Here is a 12561-nt window from a genome sequence, read left to right on the forward strand (position 1 = left end):
CTTCCTCAAACCAAGGACAGAGAGAAACTTTGGGTAACTACTTGATGTCATTTTCATTTCACAAAACTGGAGAGGGAGAAAAAAGGCCGCCTTTTTCCATTTGTCCCATGTTCACAGTCGAGTGACGCACGATGAGAAGGGACGGGGTTCAGTCTCAGTGGGAAGATGAGGGCAGGAAAGAGTGATGCAAGAAGAAGGTAACAAATGTAACCCTGGGAAGATGGAGGTAAAGGGTAAAACCGGGCCCATCAAGTCTTCTTGTGAACGTTCCACTTAATGCTTGTAATGTTGTAAAGGATGACTTAAGGAGGGACGGGGGGGTTTCTAAAATTAAAATCATCCAGAATAAAAACAAATTCTTCTTTCACACTAGTGCAAAAAAGACATCTTGCTTTCCTTTTTCTTTTTTTTCTTTTTAATAAACAAGCCTGTCATACTAAGTGGGGGGAGCGGGGGAGAACTGAGGTCAGGTAAGGGGATTTTCAAAGCTCAAAAACAATCGATCAATCTTAAAAACTGGGTGGCGGTGGAGGAGGAGGGATTGATAGTGATCCTGCCTAATGTGAAACGAAACACGGCCGTTTGGGAGTGCACAGCCTACTGGGTGGTGATGTTGTGGCGTCCCTCTCAGGACACGGCAGCAGCCTTGGGAATGTGGCTGGAGGACAGGCGTGCCAGGGACACCTCCACGGTGGTGCGTTTTCGGGGGCCACGCTTGGCCGGCGATGCTTTGGCGGGGCTTAAGCCGTGGCAGGGGTCCCCCCCTACCGCACTGACGACCACTCCACCACCTGCGCTCTTTAACATGGCCCGGCCACACACCTGGTTCACCAAACGGTTGATTTGCTCCTAATTGGAAAGCACAGAAGTACTACCGATTAAAATTAAACCATTTACATGTTTTTATATTTCCCCTTTTCTTACATAATGTGTTCATCTATAACCTATATACACAATGTAGGAATTGCAGCATGAACACATAATACTGAAAAATCTACTTTCTGGAACCGTGTAAACTGAGCTGATGTCTCCCCCATTTGGACAGAGAGAAAACTGAACCACAGTAGAAACAAGCGGAGGCAGCTCACCTCATCGTATCGGTACATCATCTTAAGGCCTCTGCAGGACTTGTGCTTCTCCACGTAACGCAGGGCACACTCCAGACAGAAGACAACATTATCAGTTTCCTGAACCACCTGCACACACAGAAACCGAGCCAGAGATATTGAAAAACCTGACAAATCACAAACGTCTCCCACTCCACCATCCAATTAGTATTTATGCATAATGTTACAATATCGATGGCTTTCAATTCAATTATAAAATTCCATTATTTGGTTGATATTATTTAGTTTAGATCATTTAGAAATATTGAACCATTAAAAGCGCAGGATATGTTCTTGTCGGTGTGCGATTAAATCCTCGTATCCTTCAACCACGGTGTGTTAAACTCATGTGCCCTCTGCTCTTACCATGGACAGGTAGCAGAGATGCTGACAGATCTGGCAGCGTCTCTCTGAGGACTCCAGTGCCAGCCATTTCCCGCGGGGCTTCTTGCGTCCCTCACCGGGCCCTAGGCCGCCGTCATGTGTGCCGTAGCGGGCAGAGGAAAGCAAACCTGCCTTGTACAGTTCCTGCCGTTGGCGCATCTCTATGTTCCTTTTGGAAAGAAAGATACATGTTAAGTTTAAGGCATTCAGTGTAACGAGACATTACCCCTCCTTCCTCTGCATACTCCAGATCGCAATTCAGACATACATTTTTAGATTTGTATAAAACAATGAAACAGATAAAAGTGTTTGTGCTTGATACTTACCGAAGACTTGACTCTAAGAAGTGATCGAAATGGTTCGTCACAATGGGTAAGGTAACTCCCGCACACTTTTAAAACTACTTTTGTTAAACTAGATATTTAACTTATTTTTTTTGTTAAATTTAAATTCTTAAAGTTTTTTTTTTTACGTAAAATTATTAAATACATTCTACTTGGATATTATTGCAGCTGAACTTGTGCTGAAAAAAAGTCAAAGTGACTTTAAAAAATACTGCTTACATTTTTTTTTTTTTTTTTTTTTTTTTTTTTTTTTAAATCAGACCATGCCAAACTCTGTGTCTGAAAATATCCTCAAACCCCAGAGGTTAGTTGGATGTCTTTTATTGCTGTGAAAATGTGAGTAGTGGGACATCCTCTAATGAAGAAGAATGGTATTTGCAAAGGATAAAAGTTATTGAGATAAAATAACACACAGGAATAGAAAATACAGTATGAATATACCCTCAATGCAACATTTTAATGCAACATTTGAATTTGCAGTGAAGAATAGTAACAGTATTTGTGTATACATGTGTAAATATGCGTATGTGCCAGAACCACTGCTGCTTCCTACCTGAGGTCTTTGAGTAGGGCGGAGATGGTGGTGAGGAGAAGGCCATTGTCCCTCTTGGATTCGGCTGTGGCAATCTGGTACAGCAGCTTCTCCATTGAAAAGGGTTTGGCTATACGACGACATTTCAGGTCCTGCACACAAAATCAGAACAGATTACAAATTATGGTTCTCTGTAAATCACTAACGGACTGTTTCAATGTGTTTTAATCTGTAATAGTTTCTCATCCTTTGAAAGACAGCACCTTTCCCCAACACACATCTAAAAACTGATATTTTAACTGATATTTAGTGAAGTAAGAGTCAAGCAAGTTGATTGACATGCACCAACCATGCTAATAATGTCCTTCAGTGTGTAATACTGAAATTGTTTGCAGTAACCACAGACTCTGTGCACTCAGATCAATATTTTTTTGTCCTCTCCTGTACCTCATCCTTCAGTAACAGATGGTCACCACTTGGAAGAAAATGATTCAGGCAGTGCACCCAAATACAGTACATTGTGTAAATGTCATATTACCCTGGGAAGCAATCTTTTCTGTGGCTATTATGATGGTATTGCCGATGGTATACGTTCTTCCATCCCCATAATGACAGTAAGGAACATTATCTTCTCCTCTATTACTGCTATAATGAGGTCCAATGGTCCAAAGGCTTGCTCATGTTCACATAAAAATAATCTAAATACACCCCCTGGGAGAATTACAGCTGAAATTACTCCTTAAAGCTCAACACACTGGCTGATTAGAGAATCAAGCTTTAGGTTTTAAATGAATTAATCCATTTCCATTTCAATCTACTCTATATCACTCAGAGCTTTAACTGCCACTGCCACAGGGGGGCAGAGTTGCAATGCAAAATAAAAAATGACATCATGTAAAATCTGTAATCTACACAGTCAAAACATTGAGTCCAAAGATATCTAAGAGACATTTAGATTTTATTTTTTATAAAAAAATTGTATCCCTTGTTACACATTTTATACTGATCTGCCCATCCATTTATTTATATTCTGACCTTTGCAGCCTGGTAACCCAGGCTCATCCAGTGCGGTGTGGCAAAGTGCACCGTCTCTGACACGCTGTAGCCACAGCACACTTTGGAGACAAAGGCACCTGGGTAGCAGACCACAAACTGGCCGCTCCGCTGGACCGTACGGTAAACCGTGATGCCTTCGCGGCATAGCACCTCCGGAGAGATCTGGAAGATCAATAAGGAGGAGAAAAAGAGAACAGCATTACATTTTTGAAACTGCATATTTCTTGGTAACAAATTCAGGTTTCAGAAAGTTTAGAAAACACAGACCATGATGTTCTTTTCCAACATTTCTAGTCCTGGGGTGCCATTGGCCTGAAGCAGTGTATGGACCACCTTGTCCAACTTAGCCTTCTCCTCAGCAGGGACAGAATACCTGTGGGACAAATACACAGAGACATAAACATTGAAAGAGCCATAATACATTCCTTCATATAAAATGATCGGTTGGATTTACTCCTCTTGCAAAAAACTATCCACAGAAGTTTTTTTGTTATTGTTTTAATGTTATCATGTATACACTATACCAGTGATGATGAGAAAAAGAACCTTACCAAATGCAATCAGCACCAGTGTGTAAGTAATCAATATATGGAAGGCGATTTTGGTCTCGAGACCAGCATGAGGTAGAAAAGATCATGCCAATGTTAAGCCAGGGAATGGTCACCCCTGGGGAGACAAGAGGGGTTTAAAGAAAGAGAAAAAAGAACACAGGTTATTACTAACTGCAAATTACACAAACAATGATCATCTTTGCCCTATACATGCATTTTTCCTGTTGCAATTTGCAGCTAAATTGTCTTTTCTTGAGTTTGCTATTGAGCGGCTACAGCCTTTATATGTCCTTACCAGGCACAGCACCCAGGTGCCTCAGAATGGATCCAGAGTTATTGGGGAGGACAGTGAGGTTCCATCCATGTCTGAGGAAAAGATAAGAGAAGGTGGACCGTGTTACTCCCAGATTCCCCATGTGAGATTAATACCAGTGGCCTTCCGGTTAACAAGACAGTCTTTGAAGTGAGTGCGGTGTTCAGTCCTATGAGCTACTTACTTTGAAAATGGCTCTGACTTTCCTGTGGGGAATCCGCTGCCATGTGTACTGGTGTCCACCTTCCCACAATGCACCGCCACATGGCTATCTCTCTGCTCCACAATCCTCCAGTACTCTTCCTGTAAGAAGAAGAAAGGGAGGAAAGCCAATCAGTGAAAGAATGCTGCAGGAAGCAGGATACAGGTTTCATTTGTGCCTCATATTCGGTTACGTCAGCTAACTAAACAAAGGTTGCTAGCTGAGGTCAATTGAAAAACAATAATACTTAATATTTGAATGAGGTTGACATCAACATAGAAAAAAACAAACGTCATCTGGAAGGGACTACATTTTAAGATGAGCCACAAGGAACTATTAGAGTAGACAAGTACAAGTTGTTTAATCAAGACGTTAGCATGCTAACCTCAACATCAGCAGCCCCTGGTTCCTTGTTAAAGCACATGGTCATGGTGTTCCGGGCTATCCTGAAGAAGTTAGTCAAAGACACAGATTTCCCCTGCAACCAAAGAGGTATTAAACATTATGAGTCACAGGTGCAGCATGCTCCAGACTTCACTCCACATATTTATGGTCTTCTCTCATGCTTAAACAACTGTAGGGAACGTGAAACAAGAGTGGAGCGTGAATAAAACATGAACCAAGAAAACATTGCTGGACATCAATGAACCGCAAGTTCTCCTATTTTTCACCACATGTTTATTTGAGTAAAAATGTCAGAGGGAAAGAATTACGGTCGAAAGAATGTACATGCATAGACAACTCTACATGTGTATGTATGTGTCTCTATACGACTCCACCTCGTTGCCTCCCTTAAAAGCCATAGATACATTTCCCCCGGACTTGACCCCCTTCTAGCATTCACACTCCTACAGAGACGCTTAGAAGGCTACCATCAATCTACAGGCTCAGACATTAAGAACCTGCTGAAAGATTACCTTACAGATTCCTAATCCTCACAGTGACAATGTGTCTCTCTTGTCTTTTTTCCTTTTTAGGTAATCCAGATGTTTTCAAAAACTAACTGACCTTATTACAATTTCTATTATTAGTATTACAATAGCTACAGGGTTGTAAAATAAGGCAGTTAAATAATACAGTATAGCAAGGACCTAGTAAGCAAGACTTTTGTTAGTCAGTAGCAGCACTTATCCAAGCTTTTCCTGCTGTAATTAGAGTTAATTATACTCTTGACATGCACTTTGTTCTCTTGACAGAAAAAGTGAAATATAACCTCCTCTTGGGGGCCACTTCTGATGAAAAATGTATACAAATCTGAGCAGTAGATGAAAAGTGATGGGTCATATTGAGACAAGTCTGTCCTGTCAGGATGGTGACAGACATTCACATGTCACTAGACTGAATGGTTCTTCTATAATTCAGAGGTCTATGGACTGTATTGGGCCAAGCCTGTTGACAATATCTCAGTTCTTCAGAGGGAGGTCATACGGGGGGGGGGGTAGGTTTAGAGGGGGTGGGGGTGAGGGGAAGGGCTGGTTTGGGGCTGCCTTCTCTCTGACCTACATTTTAGCCAGCCAGAATCAACACAGCTGCTAACATGCTGGGTAAGTGGGAATACAACTCATGTGAGCACACGCACACTGTAAATACTACTGACCACCTTACCGCACAGAAAAATAACAAAACCACGATAGGTGCAAGGTACATCTTGTACTTAACACCACAGTGACATTATTCTAAGAGAAGCCCATCCACAAGGTGTTGTCAACATTTATAGCATAGCATAGGTTAGCTCCCAAAATTGGCTTAATGTAAACTTCACAGCAAACGCTATAATACATTTGTTTAATTAACTACATTTTTAATTTATACTATAGTTTTTATTGCAAGTGGGGAGATTACAATTTACACTCTGAAGGCAATCACCACACACAGGCCTGAAATACACACACATGCTCAGGACCCATCATGCACAAATGGAGAGATGTCGGAGCGAGTGGGCTGCCAGTGCTGGACCAGCGCCCTGAGCGGAGGGAGGGGGAGGAGAGTGCCTTGCTCAAGAGCATCTTGGCAGAGGTGGTGTACTGGTAACTCTCCAGCTGCAAATCCACATTCCGGTGCGTAAGGGGACTTGAACCAGCTCCCCCCGGTTCCCGACCCAACTCCCTACGGACTGAGCTATTGCCAGCCCCACCCCCAATGGATTGACCCCATGGTCAAAAAGCGTTAATGGTTACTTAATGACTTAACTTAAGATCACAAAAAATATTTTAGAAAGAAACCCTCATGCACTTCTTTGTCTGTGTGGTTCAAATATGTAGTAAAAACAGCAAATGTCTCCCTCATCCTCACCTTGTTAATACATTTGTGCTGGTCACTGAGAACGCCCCTGTCCTCCTCGTCCTGCTGCTGTTGCTCCTCTCCGTGCTGCCTGTCCTCTTTGCCTTGTTTTTCCTGAGCGAAGAGCCGGCGCCGGCCTGCTTTGACCTGAGCCTCCAGTTCCTTCAGATGGTGATACACTCCATTGGTGCGGTGGTTTCCTGTTGCCCCTCCCACTATCCCACCTACTAGCCCATTCTTGGGCTCATAGCGTGGCAGCACCAGTGCACTAGGTGTTGAGGAGTCCGAGTGTCCTTCCAGAGGGCCCCGGCGCAACTCCAGGTTCTTTTTTTCCTGCAGCACCTCGGCCTGCAGTCGCAGGCGCTCCTCGGCGCTGAGCGAGTCATAAGAGAGGATGTACTGGAGGTACGCTTCCTGCAGCTTGGCCAGCCGGTCCTGCGCTGACTTAGGGATGCGCAGAAGGTCAGCTAGCTTGGTCCACTTTTTCAGGTCCATTACTTGCTGCATGCCGCCCATGTCATTAATGAGCTGGAAAAAACGTGACAGGTCCACTTCACAGCCACCTGTGTGGAGCAGAAGAACAAAGAGAAGATTGATTCAGGAAACAATAAGGATGAGCTTAGTGTGGTTGTGACAGTTCCAATAGGAAACAATGTGTCTCTTAGTAACTTCTGATTGATTCATATCAATCAAAAGGAGATATTGTCACCTTCAATAACAAAAGGTTTGGCCCACCCAACACTGCTATGTATGTAAACCATGTGTGTAAAACAATTTGCGGCATGTTTTTACTTAAATTCAAAAAACAAAACAAAAAAAGACATCAAATCAAGAAGAGCATACGCGCCTTTGGCTAAACGTGCATTTCCGTTGAGCCCAGTTAATGTGATTTGAAACAGGCAATTGAGCCATCACCTTTCAAAATGATCTGAACCATCACTGTGCCAAACAGAGACACAAATTATCTCAATTTAAAACTGATCTGCTGGGCACAATAAAGGAACTAATTTGGAACCAGGGTATCCCAACTGGCTGAGGCCATTCCACTGCGGTTGACTGGTTGCCAGGTCTCTTTGGCCAACAGCTCCATACCTACTATTCTCACACTGGGCTAATCTGCATATAGTGGTATATAAAAGCAGCAAACACAGCACTGCACTTGCACAACGCAAGCCAGTGCAAAACTAATACAAATCCATAGAAACCTCAAGGACAATAAAAAGGACAATTTGGAGGAAATATTGTTTTTGTGGCCTGCCAGGCCCCTTGCCAAATTGTTCCACATTGTTACTTTCATCTATAAACAAGAAGATAAAATCGGGCGGAATGCCACTGAAGCTTTCAGAGCACCATTGACACCAGTAGAAATTGCAACATTTGTGATGCCTGCTCGACTTTATAGAGCCCAACTGGAGTAACAAAACACAGTTTAAAAGCTGCAGGATACTGAGAATGTAAAAGGCATATTTTTGTTTCAATACATGATACCATGATACATGTAACCTTTTTCTATCTTTACAATCAACAAAAACTGTGAAAGAGAAACCGCGTAGACAGGGCTGAGACAAGGCCTCAGTTTGGAACGGGGTGTCTGGGTTTAATTCACTCCTGTAAAATCAATAGCTCTGGTCCTCTGTGGCAGCCTGCAGGAAAAAACCTGTGGCTTATTGCTTAGTGAATTATTTCAAGTCAAGAAAGAGTTTTGTAGACTAGATCGCTTTGTGCACATATACATATGTATGTTCTCCTGTTTGGCTAACTTACCAATGACAGGAGGCTCATCCATGGTAATGCCCTGAGATTTGAGGTGCTTGCGGATGCAGGCCAGCCGCTGCACGTTGGGTCCCCAGCGCCGGCCAAGCATATGGACCCTCTGTACCTGTGTAACAAAACGCATCTCCTCGCTCAGCTTGCACTCTGGCCTCCAGTCGGGTGGCGGAGCCACGCGGCACATGCCAGCCACCTCGGCCTGTTCCCTCACCGCATCCAAGTACACCAGAGGGTCCTGGAACTCCCGCGGCACTGGCCGGAAGACAGGGGCTTCACTCAGTGCTGCCCATCCATCTGGCCTGCTCCGCTGGCGCTCCCACTCCTTTTCCTGCTCACGCTCCTTTTGGCGTGCCATTTCTTTCTCATGCTCCCACTCCTTGTCACGATCAGTGGGCCGAAAAGCTGCTGGCTTGAGTCCGGTGTTGTTGGTGGATGTAAGCAGAGAGGAGGTGGTGGAGGAGGACACAGAGGTTTGTTGGGGGTCTGAGGTAGTGCTGGTACGACTGGGGTTCTGTGGCTGATTCTGGCCTGATGAGGGGGATGAGGAGGAGGAGGAGGAGCTCCGACCGTGAGACCTGCTCTGCTGCTGCGCTTGTCGAATCAACATCAGCTTGCCGGCTGATGCCCGCTTGGGTCGCTGGTTCACCGGCTCCGAATTGGCTGCTGGTGTAAAAGGAGGCGGGGTTTGTTGAGGAGGGGTAGTGTGAGGCGGAAGTGGGGTAGCAGGAGGACTTTGTTTAGGAGCAGGGGATGTGACTGATTGATGTCCATTAGAAACTGGAGTGGTAGGGGTGGTGGTTTGTGTGGCAGCTTTCTCTTGATTGGCCGCCTTCTTACTGCTGCGTGTCTCTAGGGGCGTGGGTTGAAGCTTGGCCTTCTTGGCTTCAGTGCCAGTGGTTTTGGCTTTGTTATCAACAATCCCTGTCCCCACAGAATTGAGGACCACCTCTAGACGCCGCTTTGAGTTCCGCAGTCCCTCTCGACCTGGGCACTCCCCCTGCTGACACTGTCTCTGCCCGTCCTCCCTGGTCAAGATGTTGTGCCGCTGCCCATTTAGCCTGCCGTTGAGGCGGGCGGTGGCAGCCACATTGTGCAGCCCATTGGATAATAGCACCTGTTTGCGGGTTTTTGCATTGCTGTGGTGGGCTGGTGCCGCTGCTTTTCCTGAGTTGGCCAGCCCATTGCTGGCTGCTGGCTGGCTGTGCTGATTGTGATTGTTCGCTGACGAGGGTGTCGAGGCGGCGCTGTTGTGTTTGTTGCTGCTGTTGAGTTTGGTTTTCTTGCCCAGTTCTTTCTGTTTGGCTTTGGTGTAGGTGACGTGGCCCTTGGACACGGTGGCTGTGTATTTCTTCACAGTTTTGGACGGCAGTCGGAAGTCACGGCTCTTTTTGGCACCACCGACAGCTTGTGCCGAGCCCGCCCGCGTCAGCCCATTCACTTTAGAGGCCTGAAAGCCACAGAAAAAGTGAGAGAGAGAGAGAGTATATGTTAGATGAGTACGATAAAGAATCTTATCACAATGATGTGGATCAATCATATATTTGAAGTTATTGGGGAATGTATTAGAAAACAAGAATCTTTGCTTGAAGGACAGATCTCTGAATGTTAACACATGACATTACAAATTAAAAATACAATTGCATCAAATATAGCAACACATTTCCAGAATGTACCCACACACACAGATACAATTCCATTATCAGAAAGCATGACAAGACAAATGCAGGGGCGTGGTTGCACCCACACTCCACAATGAAGAGGCAAACATTCAGATGCTAACACTGCAGTAAAACATTTCTCCGGCCAGACCAAGGCTATTTGTGGAAACCTACGCTATTCATTAGAGAACCAATCAACTGTCTTGATTACTATACTTTCAAATACAGTACACTTTTATAAACTGCACCTCAAACACAAAGGCTGAGGATTTGGAAAAGGATATGTGCGAACCAAAACCAAAGCCACAACATCCCGAGATAAACAACAGTTTAGAATAGGAAGCAAATGAAAGAGATGACATGAGAGGGAAAGCAGGGATGGCTCCTTGGTCTCTGCTAGCAGATGGCTGGACAGTATGAGGCAGGGTCATTGAGATGGAATTAAATCCCATCCGGGTGCATAAAAACAGGCTTTCATTTGCTATAGGTTTCCATAAATGCTATAATTGAATGTGCTATGAATAAAGCTACTGTTTGTGTGTGTATTTGAGAGAGAAAGAGAAAGGGACTGTGTATGATTACACGCATGTGTGTGAACTATTTGAGCCCCAGCTGTAGCTCAAAGGTTTGGTAGAGTGGTGTCTGGTTCCATTGTTGGCCCACTGGCTACAGCTGTGGGTAGAAAACATGGTCACCCTCTCTCTCAGTGCAAAGAGCTCCACAGTTGGCTCTGCACATGTAAAAATCCATGCCATACAATTAAATTGTGTTTAAGACGCTAGTCTAGCTTTTTCCGTCTTTTGCTCAATCATTGCATTCCTCGCATATAGTTTCTTCCACTTATATTTCCACTGCATGCATTTCTAAGAATATATACTTCTGTCCTCCTCTTTCTTCATTGTTGTTTTCATTGCCCACTTTTGGTGTTGACAGGAGTTTCTCTCCCTTTTCCTTCTCACTCTGCCCTTTCTCTTGTTGGCTCATGGGGGGGGGGGTCTGTGTGTGTGTGTGTGTGCGAGAGAGAGAGAGAGAGAGAGAGAGAGACGGCTAAAGTGTTAAGAGATCTTGTAATCTTGTAAAGATTAAGATCAGTATTTGGCTGCCGAGATCTGAATGGGTTGAACTGGAGGTCATGTTTCTGTAGTTGTATTAACATAAAAAGGTGCCATCTCATCTTATTGTATTTAATTAAATTTTATTTTCAGAGAAAACAAACTCCTCTTTATGTTATTCTTCATCTAAAAAACACAGGAAAAGGAGGGAGTAGACACACTTCTACAACACCAATCATGGAGCCCTGATTGTCATTAGAAAACTTGTGATCATGTTTCACTGCTATCCAACTACAGTTCTGTGTGTCTTATTGTCCAGACCAGCTTGAAGTGAACCACAGAAGAAAGGAAGGAGGAGGGATGGGAGAAATGGAGTTATCAATCACAGTCGGGGCGCCACAGGAGGGACGTGACAGCCGGCCCATTGACAGGTTTGCCTTTGAAGGGCTCTTGTGTCACACTAGTGTGTGTGCGCGCGCATGTTCTGTATTGTGTTCATCTCAGGTGGCGGGGGGCCGACACAAAGACCAGGCCATTAAAAGATAAGGGGGGACTGAAACCTAACCCTGCCTCTGTCACACACACACACACACACACACACACACACACACAGAGGAAGGAAACGAAGTGTTGAGAATGAGTTAGGACAGGAATGAAAGGGAGACTGAAAGAGAATTCAAGGCTGTAAAGCAAGAGCTGCCTAAATTGCACTGCTGTTGCATGATACAAATTATATAAATATTTGACATTTCATGTCACACTATGAGCATCTCTCACAAAAAAGCTGCACACTATCCTTGTGTAGTGTATAATATACTTATTTAATAATTAAGAACCTGACGCATTATCTCACAAAGTTTATTATTTACTTATTTTTAATTATTTCCTCAGCCAAACAAATACAAAGTATATTTAGTGTTAAACTGATGCTGACATAGTAACTAACTGCTAAGGCAGCAGCTGTCCAGATAGCTACTGTATTTCTCCAGCCACAGTTTGCTGACAAAGCACTGAATCTGACAAACATGTCATGACAGTTTCCTGCCACAGGAGGGCTCAGCGCACCGGCTCTCCTCAGGCTCGGCATGTCTCCATCACTTTTCTCTCTTTAATTATTTGGTCTGGTGGCAAAGGAGGACGGCAAGAGAGCGGTGAGAAGAGGAGAAAATACAAGGCAGAGTGAAGAGGCAGAAGCTAGTTTAGATACTTTGCTGAGGAAGGAAGTAAGGGAAATAAAGAAAAAAAAAGGATATGGAAGTTCACTCGTGGTAACAGCCACTGGCAGAGAGAATTCGATTAGAAGGGAGAAGGGG

At 44.3% G+C, this 12561-nt stretch overlaps 1 protein-coding gene across 2 annotated transcripts in view; it reads right to left on the reverse strand.

The window, feature by feature from the left end:
• Positions 1-445: 445 nt before the first annotated feature.
• jarid2b (jumonji, AT rich interactive domain 2b) overlaps positions 446-12561 on the reverse strand; it is a 96923-nt gene continuing 84807 nt past the window's right edge. Inside the window, exons 7-18 of one of the 2 annotated variants that reach the window (XM_034892993.1) lie at positions 8533-9985; positions 6781-7331; positions 4874-4966; positions 4471-4589; positions 4269-4339; positions 3974-4088; positions 3690-3795; positions 3402-3584; positions 2388-2518; positions 1473-1659; positions 1089-1196; positions 446-849 (exon numbers count right to left, since the gene is read on the reverse strand). In XM_034892993.1, the coding sequence (XP_034748884.1) occupies positions 628-849; positions 1089-1196; positions 1473-1659; positions 2388-2518; positions 3402-3584; positions 3690-3795; positions 3974-4088; positions 4269-4339; positions 4471-4589; positions 4874-4966; positions 6781-7331; positions 8533-9985 (3339 nt within the window). In that variant the 3' untranslated portion in view covers positions 446-627. Of the gene's footprint in view, positions 850-1088; positions 1197-1472; positions 1660-1962; positions 2190-2387; positions 2519-3401; positions 3585-3689; positions 3796-3973; positions 4089-4268; positions 4340-4470; positions 4590-4873; positions 4967-6780; positions 7332-8532; positions 9986-12561 lie in introns of those variants that run through there. The other variant, XM_034892994.1, reaches the window with a different exon arrangement.

Source organism: Etheostoma cragini, chromosome 14 (assembly GCF_013103735.1).
Source record: "Etheostoma cragini isolate CJK2018 chromosome 14, CSU_Ecrag_1.0, whole genome shotgun sequence".
NCBI classification, from domain to species: Eukaryota; Metazoa; Chordata; class Actinopteri; order Perciformes; family Percidae; genus Etheostoma; species Etheostoma cragini.